General features: G+C 57.6%; 2 protein-coding genes across 3 annotated transcripts; both read right to left on the bottom strand.

The window, feature by feature from the left end:
• Positions 1–96: 96 nt before the first annotated feature.
• PTGES3 (prostaglandin E synthase 3) lies at positions 97–8,104 on the bottom strand. 2 transcript variants are annotated; one of them, XM_033083379.2, is made up of 8 exons: positions 7,962–8,104; positions 3,078–3,191; positions 2,914–2,983; positions 2,321–2,419; positions 2,026–2,115; positions 1,760–1,822; positions 1,401–1,425; positions 97–957 (listed from the first exon to the last, which is right to left on the bottom strand). In XM_033083379.2, coding segments are annotated over exons 1-8 (483 nt in total). In that variant the 5' UTR covers positions 7,964–8,104; the 3' UTR covers positions 97–937. The 2 variants fall into 2 exon arrangements, with proteins under 2 accessions (XP_032939270.1, XP_032939269.1); XM_033083378.2 differs by lacking the exon at positions 7,962–8,104 and adding an exon at positions 7,573–7,725.
• A 1,191-nt stretch (positions 8,105–9,295) lies between these two features.
• NACA (nascent polypeptide associated complex subunit alpha) lies at positions 9,296–18,221 on the bottom strand. The gene is made up of 8 exons (XM_033083405.1): positions 18,124–18,221; positions 17,678–17,749; positions 10,682–10,767; positions 10,507–10,584; positions 10,122–10,268; positions 9,857–9,985; positions 9,513–9,635; positions 9,296–9,424 (listed from the first exon to the last, which is right to left on the bottom strand). The coding sequence occupies exons 2-8, from the start codon at positions 17,745–17,747 to the stop codon at positions 9,410–9,412; spliced, it is 648 nt and encodes a 215-aa protein (XP_032939296.1). The 5' UTR covers positions 17,748–17,749; positions 18,124–18,221; the 3' UTR covers positions 9,296–9,409.
• Between the last annotated feature and the right edge of the window lie 373 nt (positions 18,222–18,594).

Here is an 18,594-nt window from a genome sequence, read left to right on the forward strand (position 1 = left end):
CACCACCCCCTCCATAGAAAGGGATTCCACCCCACCGTCCCCCCTGCCCCTGCGGCGGTGAGGAATACACAGGGCCCAGGCCGAAGGAGAGCCAGGGAGTCTTCAACAGTTTATTAGAAAGAATGCAGACATTAAAAAAATCCCAGCTGCTCTGAACATAAATTGAGGTTTTTCAGCCCGGTTCGCAGGCGCCCGCGCGCCCCACGGTCTGTCACTTGCTGCCAAACCCACAGTGCAAATACGATTTGGTCTAAATGTACAGATTGACAAGCAACAATGTACAGCCACTCGCACCCCGGGCGAGGAGGTGGAAAGGTTTGGGGTCACACGGGACCAGGGGCAGGCTCCGGCCACCGGCACCGGTCGGGGGCTCGGGGGCGAACACGAAAACAAGGAGAAATTTTTTTTTAAAGTTTCCTTTTCAATACAAACTTTTAGTGGAACAGACCTGAAGACACCACAGAGGGATGCGCCTCGCCTGCTGAATTTGGGGAGCCAATGACAAGTTTTTGTTCCCGGTATAAACGGACAATTTCAGGCCGTGGAGAGGGTGGGAAAAATGCTCGTTTACCACTCAGTGTTAATTCAGGATTCTCCCATTGTAATTACATCTGCTACGAGGCAAGGAGGCTCTGTAAACTTTATTGCAACTGTTCTGAACGGATTGCCTACACCTCAATTGGGTTGGTTTGGTTTTGTTTTGTTTTTTGGAAGTCTGGAAAACGGTTCATGCATAACGTTATTGCCTCTCGTGGCTTTAAGACCGCCCCGTGCCATGGGACACACCTACCATCAGTGAAGCCATTTAAAATGGACTGAAAATGGGTTAAAGGATGCAGGATCTCCCTTTAGGGCTATCAACTCAGGAATTCTTATCTCAATTATGAAATGTTGTGATGAACTTCTTTCCCCAAAACCCTGAAGACGACAGTTTGCCTTACTCCAGATCCGGCATTTCTAGAGAAAGATGAGAAGAGAATTAGTGGTTTTAGGGTTGGTTTGTGGGTTTTGGGTTTTGCCTGGCTGGTTTTTAAAAGCTCCCAGGGCACTATTATGTCACAAAGGACACGAGCAAGACGACCTGGCCTCCAACCAAGGAGGTCACGGGGCACTCTGGGGCCTCTGCCCTCCCCCCTGGCTCTTCCCAAGGGAAAGCAGTGCCAGAGCCACCCCAAGCACGTGCTGCTCCTAAAGCCAAAGCCTCCCTGGGACTGCAGCTGCCTGGGAAGGTCAAACTGGTATTTGGGGCTTGTGTGGAGAGGCTTTCCCAGATCAGATTTGTCTCCCAGGGCTGGCTTTAGCTGGTGGCCAGGATGAACATCTGCTGGCCCTGCCCAAGGCCGACTCTGAGCCTTCAGCAGGTGTGTGAGGGGAAAACAACAATAACAACAAGAACTTACTCTCATCATCACTGTCTGGTGAGTCCTGGAAAGGAGAACAAACAACCTTTAAGTGGAGCAGACAGGTCCTCAACCACCCCCCAGCCAACAAAGAGCTGCTGTTCCCAAATCTGGATTTTTTTAGGAACTCCAGGTTCCAGAGGACTGAGTGAGCTCAGTTTGGCCTCACTGCAGCCCCTCAATGACAGAGAGACACAGACACCAAACTGGTGTCCCCAGCACCCTCAGCACTGCTGAGAGGGGAGGGCAGTGGCCTCCCCAGGTGACATCACCTGTGCAAACAAGGTTTGGGGTTATTTAAGCTTTTTTCAGGACTTCTGAGCCAGCCCTGCAGGTGTTTCCTACACCCACATACTCACATCATCTGCCCCATCTACTTCTGGCAAGTCTACGTCGTCGTCTCCTCCCATGTTGTTCATCATCTGCTCAGAGACACAACAGCCACACTTTGGGGTGAATCCAACCCCACTCTCCACCCAAAATGGTCCTAAACCATCAGCCCCCCACCCTGCTGTAACAGATGAGCTGCCCTCATGCAGGAATTAAAAAGTGATGCCAAAAAAAAAAAAAATCTCGGATTCATTCTTGGCAATTCCCAAAACTCCAGGAATTTGTCGTTTCCTACCTCAGAAAAGCGATCAAAATTGGACATGTCTTCATCTGAATCATCTTCCCAGTCTTTCCAGTTGTTGAAGTCCACGCTGAGCCAGTTGAGCTGCACCAACACCAGGAGTTATTTAAGGACAAGGAATTATTTAAGGACAAGGAAGTAACTGGCTGTCAGTTAGAAGAGGCAGGTTAACCAGAGCTGCCGTGGGATCAGGAGCAGGAAAGTGACCCAAAACTGCTCCAGAATTTGAACATGACCCAAATATTCACTACATGAAAAGCCAGGGGAGGCAGCAGATGCCCAGACCCACCTTTGCCCTCTCTTTTGTTAACCTTGGCCATGCCTGACCAGACTCTCCTTTTCGTAAACAACACAAGATGGATCTGTCTGTTCTTTTATGCTTTGATTCCTGAAAAAGACCAAATATGCATCAGTACCACCAGGATGACCTTCACCAGGAACTGCTGACATCCCTCCTTTATCTTCACCTCTTCTCTTATTCCTCATCCCGGAAAATGCCACCCAGAGAAACTTTCCTGGATCTGACTTTGAGCTTTTATGTTCTAAGGAGTTATTTTCCCCTAAAGAACAAGTGGTATTTTTTAGGATCACAGAATCATGAGGTTTGGGTTGGAAAGGACATTAAAACCCAAGTTCCAAACCCCTGGTTCCCCTAAAGAACAGGTGGTATTTTTTAGGATCACAGAATCATGAGGTTTGGGTTGGAAAGGACATTAAAACCCAAGTTCCAAACCCCTGCTCTGGCCAGGGACACCTTCCACTACCCCAGGTTGCTCCAACATGGCCTTGAACACTTTCAAGGATGGAATATCTGCAGTTTCTCTGACAATTTGTGCCCCTCACCAGCATCAAGAACTCAGGAAGAGTCAGGAGAATACTCACATTTGGATCGATATTATTAAAAAGGTCGATTTCATTTAAATGTTTAAAGTTATCACTTCCTCCAAGACAACTGCAAGAGAAAAATGAATTGGTATTTAGCCCAAAAACATCTCACAGAACAAATCTGCTTCTCCTCAGCCCTCCCCTGTGCCTGAATTACTCACCTGAACGTGAGTTTGGACTTTTCAAAATTTACATTTACGTCTTTGCTGTCTTCAACACAGAACTCAATAAAGACGTAGTCCCTCCGGTCGTACCACTTTGCAGAAGCAGGCTGCCTGTGGGCACAGCAAGGACACAAAATCAGCAAGAACTTCAACAAAAAAAACCTCCTTTCTGTTCTTAAAACCTGCATTTTGAGTTTACTGTTACTCTTGAAAGCAGGAATAAAAAAGAAACGATGCATTTGGTGTGTGACGCCCCCAGAAAGCTCCTGGGAGGAGCCACTGAAATGTGAGACTGAAATAAATGTTTCAGCAGATCAAAATTTTGATAAACTTCAAGATGAGCTACTACAGAGTGTGGCAGAAGCTCCAACATCTCCAACAGCTGCACGAGCAGACTTCAGAGTGGTTTCTGTCACGCAAAGAGTTTAAACCCGAACTAAAATTACAAAAAAAGGCCTTTTTTGGGGTATTGATGCCATAAAAAAATGGATTTTTAATGATTAAGACCCAATTAAGCCAGCATAAGCTGGAGAATCACTGCTCCAACCTCTTTACAACCTCCCAAGCACTCACACTGGGACTCCCATACACTTTGGAATTCTTCTGCCTTTGCACAACCACCTCAAAAAGCAGCAGCGTGTCCAGGGGAGCTGGGAAAGCCACAGAGCTCTGCACCAACTCCTCTGTTTGCAGTCCCACCCTGAGAACTCACCTGTGACTCTCTGTGCTCTGTGGAGCAGGGAAAACGACCTGGCTGGGCTCAGACACCTCCTCCCCCTCTCCCAGAACTTCCCTGGCAGCTGAGGCCGAGCCCAGGGCACGCCTGCATTCCAGGAGAAGCAAATCGGCCTCCCAGCAGGGCTGTTGCTAAGGCACAGAGGCCACGGGTGTTCCTCACACTCGTTTGTCTTCCCCACATCAGGGAATTGTGGAATGGTTGGGGAGGGACCTTAAAGTTCACCCCCTGCTGTGGCAGGGACACTTTTCACTGGGCCAGGTTGTTCCAACCTGGCTTTGGACATTTTCAGGGATGGGGAACCCATTCCTGTGCCTCACCAGCCTCACAGGGAGGAATTTCATCCCAATAGCCCATCTCATTTCCCTCTTTAACCGTTCTTCCTTTACCTGCCACTCCTGTCCCTCACAGGGAAGAATTTCATCCCAACAGCCCATCTCATTTTCCTCTTTAACCATTCCTCCTTTACCTGCCACTCCTGTGCCTCACAGGGAGGAATTTTTCCCTGCAGAGACCTGGAGAAAACTCTGAGCTGGACGAGGATCTAAAGCAGGGAAGCTGATGTGACACAGCCTGTGACAGTAGCTGTCACCTCACCAAGGTGAGGCCCTTTGTGCTGCTCTCTAAGACAATATCTGACCAAAAAATAACTTTTCAGACCATTTATTAAGGCGACCTTTGCTAAACTTCCTGACTCACCTGGTCATCAGTTAATTGTTGTCATTGAGCTGTGGCACATTGAGCACAGGGACTCACCCAAAGGCTCCTACAGCTCCCATCCACATTTCCTGGGGATGAACCCAACCCTGGCACAGCCCAGCTCCAGCTGAACCCCAAACCACACTGGTGCCAGCTCAGGGAAAGGCAGCAGAATGGCCACAATGCCTTGAGCAGCCCCAACACCTCCTGTAGGTGCCACAACACCTCAGCAGAGGCCAATGTCCAAGGATTTAATTTCCAAGAGCATAAAAACTAAGTGGATTCTGAATTCAGCCTTGAGTTTCTGCTGTTCCAGGGGTGAAAACCTGATGCATCCCCTCCTAGCAGCATTTCAGGCAGGTTAATTATCACCTTATTCAGGTGAAGTGCAGCAGCAGAGCAGCCAATTTTCTTACTGTGGTATTTTTAAACCCATCTTGGACACAGATTCCCTCTTTTAACAGAGAATTAAAGACTCTCAAGAGGAAAGGAGGATGAGAAAGGCCCAGCACAGAGGGAGCAGAGCAGGGAGATAAAACCCCCCAGCATGGGGCACTCAGAACATGGCTCCAGCCCTGTTATCCAACAGAAATCTCAGTGTCCCTGCCTGGATGACGCAGGGGCTGGGTGGTGTTAACACTTCCCAGCTCTCAATGTCAATGGAGACATCTCCAGCCTCCCCAGGGAGCCGCACGCTCCCGGCTCCTGACCCTGACCTCGGCATCTCCGCCAGGATCGGGGATCTGAGGCACCAACAAAACTCAGAGCGCTCCCAGAAACCCCACTCAGCTCAAGGCAACACACACATGTCCGAGCTGGACAGCAGTGAGATCCCAGATGAGTTTTACTCGACCATAATTCACATTTCTGAACCCAAACCTGCACTGCTTTCCTGGGAATTCACTCAGAGTGAGCACGGAACACTCTGGAGCTGCCTCTCCTCCTTTTATCTGCTTTTCCAATCTCAACCTCCCAAAGGGAGGAGGGAAACCTCCCTGTGAGCTTCAATCAGGACTCACCCGTTCCAACCAGTCATGCAGGACCCGCTGGAGAGTTGGGATGAGGCGGAAGCCGCGGCTCCTTTTTGTCTCCTGCCCACACGGAGATTCCCAGGAGACAACCACACACAGCAGCAGCCCGTGGGGAGCCCTGCACGTGCTCCCAGTGCTCCCACACACCCACAGAAAAATCTCCCCTCACAGGCACTGACCCCACCACCTGTTACAGAGCTCCTGCTTACCCAAATCCCAAGAGAGCTCAGCCTCCTGCCAAAGATGTTTTGGTTTTTTAGTACCCTCATGAGATTTGGAAAAGGGGATTTAAACGTGCTCCATCCTGGGTGGTTCTCAGTGCTCCATTCCAGAGGATTTCCTCTGTCCCATCCACTTGTGTTTTGGGGACTTCCTGAGTAGCCACAGCCACCCCCACAGCTCTTCTGGCTCTTCCAGTCCCCACATTCTGATGGCAATCGTTATTCCAGCACTGTGGAACAGGTTCTAGAAGCTTCCCAGCAGCACTGATGGGCAATGTGGAGGCTCAGCTTCACCACAGAGCCCTCAAGGCTCTGTTGGAGATCCCTGGATCTATCCTGGTCTCTGGCACAGCAGCAGCTTCTGACACGCTGAACTCACCAGTGGAATCTCAAATCTCCCGATCTGTGGCACTGAGGAAGTTTCCAAATCTGTTCTCTGTCTGTCTGCTGTGCCTATGGAACCCCATCTTTGCCTCCTGGAAATATCCTGACAGTTCCTACTGTCAGCTCGAGGATGCTGCAGGAGTCAGACCCTCAACAAGATTTTCCCCTCCCAGACAGCAATAAAACCTGTTTTACAAAATGACTTTTCCTTTCATTTATTCACCCTAAAAAGGTGCTTTTTTTCTTTTAAAAAAAGCCTCATTTTAGGTTTTAGATGATCCTACACAGATGCAGCAGTGTTGAAGTTTCAGGATGATGAAATCTACAGAAATTACACACAAAAAAAATCCAACCTGATCACCATTCTCTCACTTTCACTCACATTAAGATGAAGCACCTCTACTGTTCAGGGTTTCAGGAAAAAGAAGTAAAAGCCTGGCTGGGGACAAGGGACCAAAAATGACCGGTCTCCAATGGTTAAGGCAGTCCTCAGACCAAATTCCTGACAAAACAAAACCTCAGGAAGTGCTACTCCAGTCCTTCCAGCCAGACATGTGGAGGTCACAGCATCATGGAATGGTTTGGGTTGGAAGGGACCTTGAAGCTCATTCAGCCTCCCCCCCTGCCATGTGCAGAGACACCTCCAACTATCCCAGGCTGCTCCAAGCCCTGCTCAACCCGGCCCTGGACACCTCCAGGGATGGGGCATCCTCTGGAAAATCCATTCCAGTGCCTCACCACCCTAAGAGGAAGGAATTTTTTCCCTAATAATCCCACCTAACTCTTCTCTCTGGCAGTTGGAAGCCATTTCCCCATGTCCTGCCACTGGAGATAGGGGAATGCTGCCTGCAGCTCTTCTTTCCCAGCCAGTTTTCCCTCTTGAGTACCACCCTGCACACGGAAAACTCCAGCTCTTCTTTCCTGAGCACTTCGAGGGAACACTCACATCAACCAGAGCTCTGCCACGAGCTGGTTTTGGGTCGCTGAAGCGGCCCCAGGAGAATTTCAAGGAAGGGGAGGTTAATTAGGGCTCCCTGGCACGGCAGCCCAGGCTCCTGCGAGCGCGGGATTCCGCTCGGGATGCACGTGGGCACATTCGGGGAGGAGATCCAGCAGCTCACCTGCACCGAGCACAGCAGCACCACGGCTGCCCCGGGGGTTTCCATGCGTTTCCACCCCTTCCTGAGGGGCCTTTTCGCTATTCCTCGGTTTTTCATGGAATTCTGGAACGTTTGGATTGGAAGGGACCTTAAAGCCCATCCCCTTCCAGCAGGCCAGGCTGTTCCGAGCCCTGTCCAGCCCGGCCTTGGACACTTTCAGGGACAGCGCAAAACCCAGGGACGGATTTTACGAGGAAAATTGGAAGTTTATAAACAGATTCTCTGGCCTGCACGCTCTGGATGGTTCCACGCGTTACTTACCGGGAGTTTTCCGCGGTTTCGGCCGCCACCGTTCGGCGGGTGCCGGTGGCCACGGACCCACCGAGAAACGCGCAACAAGCCCCGAACACCCCCCGCCCCATTCATTCCGCGGAGCGCGGAGCGGGGACGGGAGATCCCGCCCGCATCGCGCTACTCCGGGGCCGAACCAGCAAAATCGGGGCCGGGGCGCTCCGCCCTCACCCGGTAACCGGGGCCGGGCGCACCCGATAAGCGGGGCCAGACGCACCGGCGCGGCGGCGGGGCCGCCCAAGGTCAGCACGCGGCGGGAGCCCGCGCTCGGCGTTGCCGGGGCGGCTCTCCCGGTAGCGCCCGTGGCCCGGCGGGGCCTGGCGGGGCCTGCCCGTGCCGCTCCCACCCCCGGGCCTCACATGGCGGATGGCGACGGCTCTGGCGTGCGCTCCTGCGCGGTGCGGGTCGGGCTCCGGGCGGTGTCGCGGGCTGTGCGGGAGGCGCGGTCGCGGTCGGGCGGTGCCGGGAGGGCTCCGGGGGCTCCGGCGGCGGCTCCGGTGGCTCCGGGCGGGCTCGGGGCTCGGCGCGGCCTCGCTCCCACAATGCCCCGCGCGCGCTCGGCCCGTGGTGACGCAGCAAAATCCCCGCGCCCCGCGCGCGCCGCCTCCTCCCGCCGCCGCCACCGCGCGTGCGCAGCACCCCCCGGCGCGCGCCCCCGCCCCGCGCGCGCCCCCGCCCGCCGCCCTTCCAGCAGCTTCTCGGCGCGCATGCGCAGTGCGGGCGGTGATTTGAGGGGGGATGTGGAGCGGGAATGGAATGGGACCCCCTCCACTGTCCTTGTCCTGCTGTCCCTGGGAGCAGAGCCCGATCCCTAACCCTGATCCTCCTTTTCTCCAGGCTGAGCCCCTTTCCAGCTCCCTCAGGGCTTCTCCAGACCCTTCTGCTGCTGCTCCAGCCCTTCCCCAGCCCCTCAGTGTCTCTGTGGCTCTGAGGGCCCAGAACTGGACCCAGCACTGGAGGGGCCTCAGCAGTGCCAGGACAGGGGGACAATCCCATCCTTGGGGGACAATCCCATCCTTGGGTGACAATCCCTGCCCTGGGGACAGCCCAGGTGCCATCCTGGGCACACCTGGGCTTGCTGAAGCCACTGGCACCAGCACCCCCAAGGCCTTTCCCAGCTTTGCCAACTCTCTTCCCCCAGTCTGGAGCACTCCATGGGGTTGGTGGTACCTTGTTGACTCATGGATCCGTCCTGTCCAGATGGCTCTGCCCGGTTCCTGCCTTCCAGCAGATCAATATCCCACCCAAGCTGGTGTCATCCACAAACCAAGGCACCCTCGATCCCCTCACCCATGTCATGGATAAAGACATCACACAGGGCTGTCCTTGGCATGGTCACAACCCTGTGGGCCCAGCCACCAGCCAGGTTTGAACCCCAAGGAGTGCACTTGTCCCCAAGTCCACAGCCCCGCATCCACAGCCTTTTCCTCATCCATGATTCCCCATTCCTGCCTGCAGCAGAGAAATGAGGAGCCCCCCTGAAGGGAACCCCGAGGGTATGAAGGAGTGACCCTGCAGCTGAGCTGACTGAGGCTGACCTGGGCTGGTGTCCAGGACAGGAAGGAAAGGAGGGAACGGGCAGGTGGTGTTCCAGGACGGGGTATCGGCGCCGGGATCTTCCCGGGAGGAAGGCTCCACCCTGGGGCCACAACTCCCAGGGAAGGGCGGACAGCAAAGCACCACAGAGCAGCAGTTTCACCAACAATAAGCCACAACTTTTATTAACCGATAGAAATAGTACAAATTTTAAATTTAGTTGTATTTTATTCTTCTCTGAAACACCAAAAAAGGCTCCTCCCTCCGGCGGCTACATCGTCAGCTCCTGTGGGGAGAACGAGAATCAGGAGCCAGCCCAGAGTTTTCAGTTCCCCCCAGGGACCCCCCCAAACCTGCTGCCCCCCAACACTCACCATTATCGCGTTTACAATGTCGTTACTGTTGTTCTTGAGGGCTCGCACGGCCTTCGCCCGCGACACGTTCGCCTGCGACATCACCAGCTCGATGTCTTTCACCTCCACGCCAGTTTCGTCAACCTGAAGGAGAAACAGAGCCCAGGATTGGTGCCAGTTCCAGGCCTGGCACGAGGTGGGATTGTGTGGATTGGAAGCCAGGAGACCAGGCCTGCACTGTTAACACCCCCAGGGTAGAACCCTGTGTTCTCCCTTTGCCATCACGGCACAAACACAGATGAAGAAGAGGAATCCATGGATGAATCCGAATCACAGCCCCACACAGAGGCTGGGGAAGGCATTACCTCCTCTTCCTCGCTCTCCTCCTGCACGGTGGGGGTCTGTGTGTTTTCCTGGATGTTGGAAACAGGTTCTCCTTGCACTTTGAACTTTTCGGCGGCCGCCAGCTGAGCCTGCTGGGACAGGTCTTCGATCTGCAGGAGGGAAGGAAAGGAGGAGTGAGGCCAGTCCTGGGCACTGCCAACACATTCCCTGGCAGAAGCCACACAATGCACAGGTGACAGGAAGGATCCCTGGCTCAGCATCCTGCTGGCCTCAAGGTGGGCTCACCTTGGCCTCGCCGAAGACGATGTAGGTGTCTGACGCCGGGCTCTTGTACACGTCTGGCTTTGTGATGACAAAGAGGATGTTCTTGGATTTCCGGATGGTGACTCTGGTGACTCCTGTCACCTGGCGAAGGCCCAGCTTGGACATTGCCTGAAAAACACGAGGGAAAGGTCAGTGAGGGAAGAAGAGCTCTGGAACCAGCCCAGATGTGCCCACTCCTCTCTCTGGAGGCCCAGGTCATGGATACACATGGAAATGTGCATCTACTGCCACAGAGCAGCTCTCCCAGGCTGCCAGCTGGAGGGAACGCTCCAATCTAAGGACTGGGGAGATCCCCAGCACGACTCTGAGCCCTGGGGCTGTTCACCAGGGACAGGTGAAGCCTCACCTTCCGAGCTTTCTTCTCGCTCCGGCTCTGTTTCGCTTTGCTGACGGGTTCTTCATCTATTTCGGCTGCTGCTGCGAGCTGCAGGGGAGGAAAACCAGAGGGGATCCGTGACAATGCTGGGGTGACACCACAGGGACTCTGATCCACCATGGATGGCAGATGCCACTTGCCCTACCTGTGCCTGCTGTGTCGTGGCCTGTGTGGAGTCCTGCTCTTCGAGCTCTGGTACGGATTCATCGCTGTCAGACTCTGTGCCAGACCCTGCAGAGACACACAGCCCTCACTCTTCCCACCTCAGGTAGGTCCAGAGGACACAGCCTTTGCTGCTGGTTCCCAGTGCAGCCATCAGTCAGCCCAGTTAAGTGGTGGCTGGAGCATTCCCTGCACTCTGAATGCCACCAGGAGCTCTCACTGCCCCACAAATGCCATCAGCAGGGTGGCACGAGTGGGTCCTCAGCCTCTCCCCATGGTGGGAGCCCCAGAGGTGCCCAGAGGCTCTGGAATGAATCCTGAGGCAGCTCCAGCCTGTGGCACCAGCTCGAGAAGGAGGTGGGTGGCACTCCCAGGGTGCTGAGGTGGCAGCAGCCCAGTGTGACAGGGCCTCAAACCCACAGGTGACACACAGCACCAAGACCCCACACACCAAGCCCTCAGGGCTGCTGCACATCCATGGCTTCACCACAGGGATGATGTGGGATAACCCTGAACCCCCCTCAGGGTGCCCAGAGGGCCACCAGCTACACTGCCAACACCACTTGTGACCCACAGCACTGACCACACCAGTTATTGAAACAGAGTGTCCCCAACAACCTCAGAGGCTGGAGGTCACCTGGAGGTGACTGTGATGTTCCATGCAGCCATTACCTGGATTCAGTCCTGCTTCCTGCTCTGTGCCCATGGCACACAGGAGCCCTGGCAAAGCTCTCTGCAGGTGTCAGGGTGTGCCCGGGCTTCCCAACACTTCAGGCAGAGCGTGGGGACAGCCCAGCTGGGCACCGCCAGCCGGACACGGGGACACCACGTGGGACACCACACACAGCAAGGACAGGCACGTGGCAGCTCCTCCATGTGAAGCCAGCTCAGCTCGTAGTGCCCATGCCACAAACCACACCGTGCTCCGTGCCCGAGGACAGGACACGCGTTAGTGACCGTGCCGAGCCCCGTCCCTCCCTGCTCACCGCCTGCCTCGGTGACACGGTGACATCTATCCCGACACGCCGCGGCCCCGGGCAGGGTTAGTATCCCGTGGGCAGCCAGTGACACTCCATGCACACGGCAAACCGCGGCCACAAATACCCTTGTCATTCTTGAGGACGGGCTGCGGTGCCGGCGGGGCCGGGAGCCCCGCGGGTGGAGAGAGCTCCAGCAGCACGGGCGGCTCGGGGGGGAGCAGAGGCGGCAGGTCCTCATCTTCAGCGCTGAGCGGGGCCTTCGAGGGGGGGCGAGTGGCCTGCTTGGCCACCTTGTTGTTGGTGGCCACCTTGTTAGTGTTGTCCACCTTGTTGGTGGCCACCTTGTTGTTGGTGGCCACCTTGTTGTTGGTGAGGGGCTGCTGCTTCTTGCCAGGGGGAGTGCTTGGGGCAGAGCTGGGATGGCTGGTGTCTGTTTTCGCAGGGGTTGGGGGTTTTGGAGGGGTACCAGAAACACCCGTGGTTGGAGCAGGAGCTGCAGGAGTTGGAGTGGCCTTGACAGGGCTCTTTGGAGGTGCCTTGGCCTCAGCAGGGTTTTTTGAGGGTCCTTTGGCTGCAGCAGGGGTGGCTGGAGGGGGAGTGCCTTTGACAGGGCTTTTTGGGGGTGCCTTGGCCTCAGCAGGGCTTTTTGAGGGTCCTTTGGCCGCAGCAGGGGCAGCAGGAGCTGGGGTGGCTTTGTCAGGGCTCTTTGGGGGTGTTTTGGCCTCAGCAGCGGCTGGGGTAGCTTTGGAAGGGCTCTTTGGGGGTGCTTTTGCCTCAGTGGGGCTGGCTGGAGTGGCTTTGACAGGGCTCTTTGGGGGTGCCTTGTCCTCGGTGGGGGTGGCTGGAGCTGCAGTGGCTTTGGCAGGGCTCTTTGGGGGTGTTTTGGCCTCAGCAGGGGCTGGGGTAGCTTTGGAAGGGCTCTTTGGGGGTGTTTTGGCCTCAGCAGGGCCCTGGGTGGCTTTGGCAGGGCTCTTTGGGGGTGTTTTTGCCTCAGCAGGGCCTGGAGTAGCTTTGGCAGGGCTCTTTGGGGGTGTTTTGGCTGCTGGAGGGGCAGCTGGGGTGACTGTAACAGGACTTTCTGGGGGTGTTTTGGCCTCAGCAGGGGCAGCTTTGACAGGGCTCTTTGGGGGTGCCTTGGCCTCAGCAGGGGCAGCTGGAGCTGAAGGAGCCACAGGAGAAGATGGGGTAGTGACAGGGCTGCCCTTGGGAGAGTTTTTGCCTGCTCCAGGGGAAGCTGGAGCTGGAGTGGCTTTGACAGGGCTCTTTGGGGGTGCTTTGTCCTCAGTGGGGGTGGCTGGAGTGGCTTTGACAGGGCTCTTTGGGGGTGCCTTGTCCTCAGTGGGGGTGGCAGGAGTGGCTTTGACAGGGCTCTTTGGGGGTGTTTTGGCTGCTGGAGGCGCAGCTGGAGCTGGTGGAGCTGCAGGAGCTGGGGTGGCAGGGGACAGAGGAGCAGCAACAGGGCTCTTGGGAGCAGTTTTGGCTGCAGGTGGGGTGGCTGGAGCTGGGGTGGGGGGAGTTGGAGGGGCAGCTGTGGCAGCAGCAGAGCCCTTGGGAGCATCTTTGGCTGAGGGAGGGGCAGCTGGAGAAGGTGGAGCTGCCATGGCCGGTGTGACAGGGGCAGAGGGAGCAGTGACGGGGCTCCCAGGAGCTGCTTTGGCTGCAGGAGGAGTGGCTGAAGCTGCCATGGCTGGTGTGACAGGGACAGAGGGGGCAGAGGGAGCAGTGACCGGGCTCCCAGGAGCTGCTTTGGCTGCAGGAGGAGTGGCTGGAGCCACCATGGGCAGTGTGACAGGGACAGCAGGAGATGTTTTAGCCACTGGAGGGGTGGCTGGAGCTGCCATGGCTGGTGTGACAGGGACAGAGGGGGCAGCTGGGGCAGTGACCAGGCTCCCAGGAGCTGCTTTGGCTGCAGGAGGGGTGGCAGGAGCTGCCATGGCTGGTGTGACAGGGGCAGAGGGAGCAGTGACTGGGCTCCCAGGAGCTGCTTTGGCTGCAGGAGGGGTGGCTGGAGCTGCCATGGCTGGTGTGACAGGGACAGAGGGGGCAGCTGGGGCAGTGACCAGGCTCCCAGGAGCTGCTTTGGCTGCAGGAGGGGTGGCTGGAGCTGCCATGGCTGGTGTGACAGGGGGGCAGCTGGCAGAGGGGACAGCAGGCACAGGAGCTGCTGCTGGGAACACGGGGCTGGCTGGAGGCCCTGGGACAGAGATGGCAGCTCCCAGGGCAGGGGTGGACAGGGCAGGAGCCACTGGAGCTGCCTGAGGGGCTGGGCTCCCAGGAGGGGTCCTGGCCACTGAGGGAGGGACTGGGTGTCCCACAGCTGGGACCACCGGGGCAGGGCCCACAGGACAGGCCTTGGCAACAGAAGGAGCAACTGGGAGCAGTGGTGAGACTGGGGCACCAGGAGCTGGGCCTGGTGGGGCAGCAGCAGGATGCCCAGGGGACATCCCAGATGGCAGCACAGGGATAGGGGGTGACAAGGGAGCTTTGGGGGCAGCCAGGAACACAGGGGGAGAGATGGCACCGACCAGGGCTGGAGTTGGAGCTGGGGTTTGAGGAGAGGCTGGAACAGAAGCCAGCGGGGTGGAAGCAGGAATTCCAGGTGACACCGGGACTGATCCTGGACTCTGGGGACACACTGCCACAGGGGGAGCAGGCAGCAAAGTGGGAGATACTGGTGGGGGAGAAGCCAGAAGGGGACGGGATGGGGGAGGTAGGAGAGGGGCTGGGGCTGCTCCAGAGGCAGGGAAAGGGGCCAGAGGTGCAGCTCCTGCAGAGGCAGCAGTGGGAGCAGTTTTCATGGGAGAGGTCAGAGCAGCTGAGAGAGAACTCACTGGGGAGGCAAGAGGGGCCACTGTCACTGCAGCAGAAGCAGCAGCCAGGCCAGGTGACACTGGTGCTGGGAATCCTGGAGCCACTGGGCTGACTGGGGCAGGCCCTGGAGATCCTGGGGCTGCAAAACCCATCGGAGCCTGCGGAACTGGAGGAGGGGCAGTGGTGACTGCACCCAGCAGAGCTGGGGCAGGGGGCTGGGGGGGCATGGAGAACACAGGGATGGCTGCAGCAGGGACCACGGGGGGGGACACGGGGCCTGGGGGGCCCGGCAGAGCCGTGGCAGCGCTGGGAGGCTGCGCCGGGAGAGCCTGGGCGGATGGAGATGGAGTCAGAGGTGGGGAATGAGCAGCATGAAGAACAGCTAAAGGAGAGAAACAGAGTGAGCCATGAGAGGAGGGAGGGAGAGAAGGAGAGACAAGGAGGGGGCAGGCAGCCAGCTCTGGCCTTCCTTTGGGCTCTGTGCCTGGCTCCTGGCCCAGCAGGCACTGCCAGCTCTGCCAGGGTCAGCAAGGACCAGGACGTTCACCCTCTTCTAGAACACAGAGCCCTGGGGTGGCAGGAGGCACGCCCTGAGCCACCAGGAAACCCCAGCAGGCCAGGGATGCAGGGATCCACCTCTGCCCTTCCAAAGGGGCTGTCACAACCTCTGTGGAGCTGCAAAGGTCTGGTAGGACCCCCAGGGCCGCTGGGAGCATGGGGGAACAAAGACCCACCCAAGAAGAGGAAAGAAAATCAAATATAACCCACTGGCAAATATAACCCAGTGGAATTAATCCTAAAGTGCCCTGGGAGTCCCCTCCCTCCAGACATGGGTGACATGGGCAGGTGCCCTGAGGGCACAATGACATGAGGGTGGTGGGGCCAGGCCCCCCAGTGCCCCCCACTTCCCTGGAAGCTGTTAAGGTTAATGGAACTGCAACCCCCAGAACGGCACACGCTGGTTAATGCGGCACACGAGGGGTTACAGGAGGGTCCCGAGTACCTGGAGCAGGGATGGGAGCAGGAACGGGGGCAGCTGGAGCTGAACAGGGAGAACAACAGTTTATTAAGGCAAGTCCTGCTGACCAAAGCAGCCTCCAGCTCCTCAGCCAGGTCCAAGAGAGCCTGGAGAGAGCTTGGCCATTCCAAACACCGTTCCTAGTGCCAGCTGGTGATCCAAGGGCACTGCTCGACAGAGCTGAACTTCCAGCTCCTGAGCCAGAGCTGAGAGCCTGGAGAGAGCCCTGACATTCCCAACACCACTCCTAGTGCCTGCTGGTGATCCAAGGGCACTGCTCAGGCAACAGGCCATGACAGGGCTGAGCTTCCAGCTCCTGAGCCAAAGCTGAGAGCCTGGAGAGAGCCCTGACATTCCCAACAAAACTCCCAATGCCAACCAGCAATCAAAGGGCAGCGTTTAGGGAAGAGGCCATGAGAGGGCTCAGCTCCTGAGCCAGAGCTGAGAGCCTGGAGAGAGCCCTGACATTCCCAATGTCATTCTCAGCACTCACTGGAGATCCAACGGCAGCACTCAGGGAAGAGCCCACGAGGCAGGACAGTGCTGGTCCAACCGGTGCTGCCGGCTGGGAGAGCAGAACCGGCCCAGCCACGGTGCCGCCCTTTGGCAGCGCGTTCTGGCACAGCCCAAAGCCAGCCCCGTGCCAGGATCCTGCCCCTGTCCCACCCTGGCATCAGGGTCACAGTCGTGTCCTGGAGTCGCTGCCACCACGTGCGTGGAAGGCAGGGAATATATCCCTGTCCCTGCCCCAGGAATGAAAATGAAAATCCTGGAAGATGCTTCTAATGCCCAAACCATGGGAAGGGGGGAAGGACAGAGAAGCCTGGAGCTGGACATCAGTGCCAGTGGGTGCCAGGACACTTCCTGCTCCAGGGAATGTCCTGGTGCCTCTGAAAGGAGCAACAAGTCCTGCCAAGGGCTGTGCTGGGCCCAGGGCTGTCACAGAACAGGCTGTGCAGAGCCACCCTCTGAACAGTCCTTTATCCCTGCCTGCTCTCTCTGTTCCTTCAGCACATTCCTGATAAACTCAATCATTCCTGCTTGCTGCTTCTCCCCCACAGCCCCACCTTTCTTCTTCAACATCGCCAAGCCAAAGGATTCCCAAAATCCACGGGATGCTCAAACCACCTGGGGGGCAGAGCCTGCCCAGAGCCCCTCTGGATCAGGGTGCCCTTCTCCAGAGTTTTTTCCAGCTGATTTCCATGGAAAAAGATGAAAATCCAAGAAGCTGCCTGAGGAATCCCACGACACCATCAAAGACTTGAGAGCAGCAGAATTTTGGGAGTTGTCAGCTGAGAGGGACACAAGAGCCATTCCAGGGAAAGGGCCCCAAAGAGGAATTCCAGCTACGCCGGGAGGGATAAGGAGCTCAGCAGCTCCCTGGGAATCATCGGTGCAGCTGTCACAGCAACAGCCATCACTCAGCTCCCTCCTTGTGTGCCCTGTCACCTACCCTCGTGGTCCCCCAATGGGACAATGCCCAAATCCAATGAGAGACCACCAAATCCAACAGGGCAGATCCCCAAAATTCAGTGAGAGGACCCCAAATCCAAGAGGACAGATCCCCAAAATTCATTCAAAGACCCCCAAACCCAGTGGAGACTCTCAAACACAACAGGGCAAATCACCAAATCCAATGGAAACCCAACTCTAAAGGGGAAAACCCCCAAATCCAACAAGAGAGCCCTGATCACCCTCCTGCCCTCAAATCTGCCAACACCCAGTCACGGAGCACAACCAAAATCCAATGGGACACCGCCGAATCCAGGAGGAAAAAAACCCCAAATCCAACACCCCGACCTGGCCACGGCCGTTTCCTTCCCAGCCAAACCAGGCTCCGAGCCATTCTCATCCCCGTGATTTTGGGACACGAGAGGTCCCCACTCCCACGACTCCAGGCACGTTCCCTGCCGGATAAGCCGCGTGTTTTGGGTAGGAAACCACAGAACCGGCCCGGTTTGTTTTGGCCACAGCACGAGGGCACGGAGAGACCGTGGAATGGACACCCCAAAATCCCCGTGGCGGAGGTGAAAAGACGAGAGCCGGGATCACACAACCCCCGCCGCCACCGGGACCACCGGGTGACCCCAGCAGCTCCCCCGTCCCTCCCGCAGATCCCGCCAGGGGAAAATCACCCCCAAAACCGCCCCGGAGCATCCCCCGGCCTCACCTGTCTCCGCCTGCGGCTGCGGCAGCTCCTGCTCTGTGGCCGGGACGGTTTCTGTGGCTTCGCCGGGCATTTCTACGGGAATGGACAAACCGACAGGCCCGGGCTCGCCGGGGCTCCGGGACAGCCCGTGGGCGACCACCGGTAACTCGTTCTTCCCACCCCGCTCTGACACCGCGCGCCTCCCACTACCGGGAAAATCTACCGAGACCACTCGGCCGCATGGCACCGGCAGAGCCCGATCCCAGTCCCGGGCCCGGGCCTAGGCCTCCTCCTCCCCCCCTCGGCCGGGGCGCGGGGCCGCCCCCTCTGCCCTGCCCGGCGCCCCTATGACCCCATCAACGGCCTCAACCGGCTCCTCCCGGCCACCCGCTCGTCCCGCTAACGGCGAGCGGCGCCCTAAGCGGCGGATGGCGGTGGATGGCTGCGGATGGCGGCGCGGGACTCACTGTGCGGGGAGCGGGGCCCAAGATGGCGGCGGAAAGAGACCGAGAGGGCAGCGCGACTTCCGGGAGCACGGGACTTCCGGGGCAGAGGGAGATCCCGGTAACACGGTCCGGCCCGGCCCCTCCGGCCGCGCTCCGGCGTTCCGGGATCTGTTCGGGCCCCACCGTGGGTACCGGGAGCCCCCCGGGGTGGGGGTTGGGATCCCCCGGGGTGCGGTGGGACCCCCGTGGGAACGTGGCGAGGAGCCCTTCGAGTGTGGGATGAGATGCTCTGAATGTGGGATCTGGTTCAAGCCGGTGGGGCAGGGATTCCTGGGGCTGGCAGGGACTCTGAAGGCAGGGTCCTGGCAGGGTTAGTGGGTCAGGACAAGGTCCTGGCAGGGTTAGGGGGTCAGGACAGGGTCCTGGCAGGTTTAGGGGGTCCAGGGAGGATTAAGGGGCCAGGGTAGGGGATCCAGACACGGTTTGGGGGTC

The sequence above is a fragment of the Catharus ustulatus genome, chromosome 31, assembly GCF_009819885.2.
Source record: "Catharus ustulatus isolate bCatUst1 chromosome 31, bCatUst1.pri.v2, whole genome shotgun sequence".
In the NCBI taxonomy this organism is placed as follows: Eukaryota; Metazoa; Chordata; class Aves; order Passeriformes; family Turdidae; genus Catharus; species Catharus ustulatus.

What these genes read in the sequence shown, in the direction of transcription:
- NACA (XM_033083405.1), bottom strand. Translation starts at nt 17,747, where the DNA reads ATGCCCGGCGAAGCCACAGAAACCGTCCCGGCCACAGAGCAGGAGCTG. An exon ending in GCGAGAAGAAAGCTCGGAAG is followed by an intron (nt 10,269 to 10,506) that starts GTGAGGCTTCAC and finishes CGTGTTTTTCAG; the next exon opens with GCAATGTCCAAGCTGGGCCT. An exon ending in AGGAGAGCGAGGAAGAGGAG is followed by an intron (nt 9,636 to 9,856) that starts GTAATGCCTTCC and finishes TTTCTCCTTCAG; the next exon opens with GTTGACGAAACTGGCGTGGA.
- PTGES3 (XM_033083378.2), bottom strand. Translation starts at nt 7,673, where the DNA reads ATGGGGCGGGGGGTGTTCGGGGCTTGTTGCGCGTTTCTCGGTGGGTCC. An exon ending in GAAACCGCGGAAAACTCCCG is followed by an intron (nt 3,192 to 7,572) that starts GTAAGTAACGCG and finishes CTGTGCCCACAG; the next exon opens with GCAGCCTGCTTCTGCAAAGT. An exon ending in ATTTTGATCGCTTTTCTGAG is followed by an intron (nt 1,823 to 2,025) that starts GTAGGAAACGAC and finishes GTCTCTGAGCAG; the next exon opens with ATGATGAACAACATGGGAGG.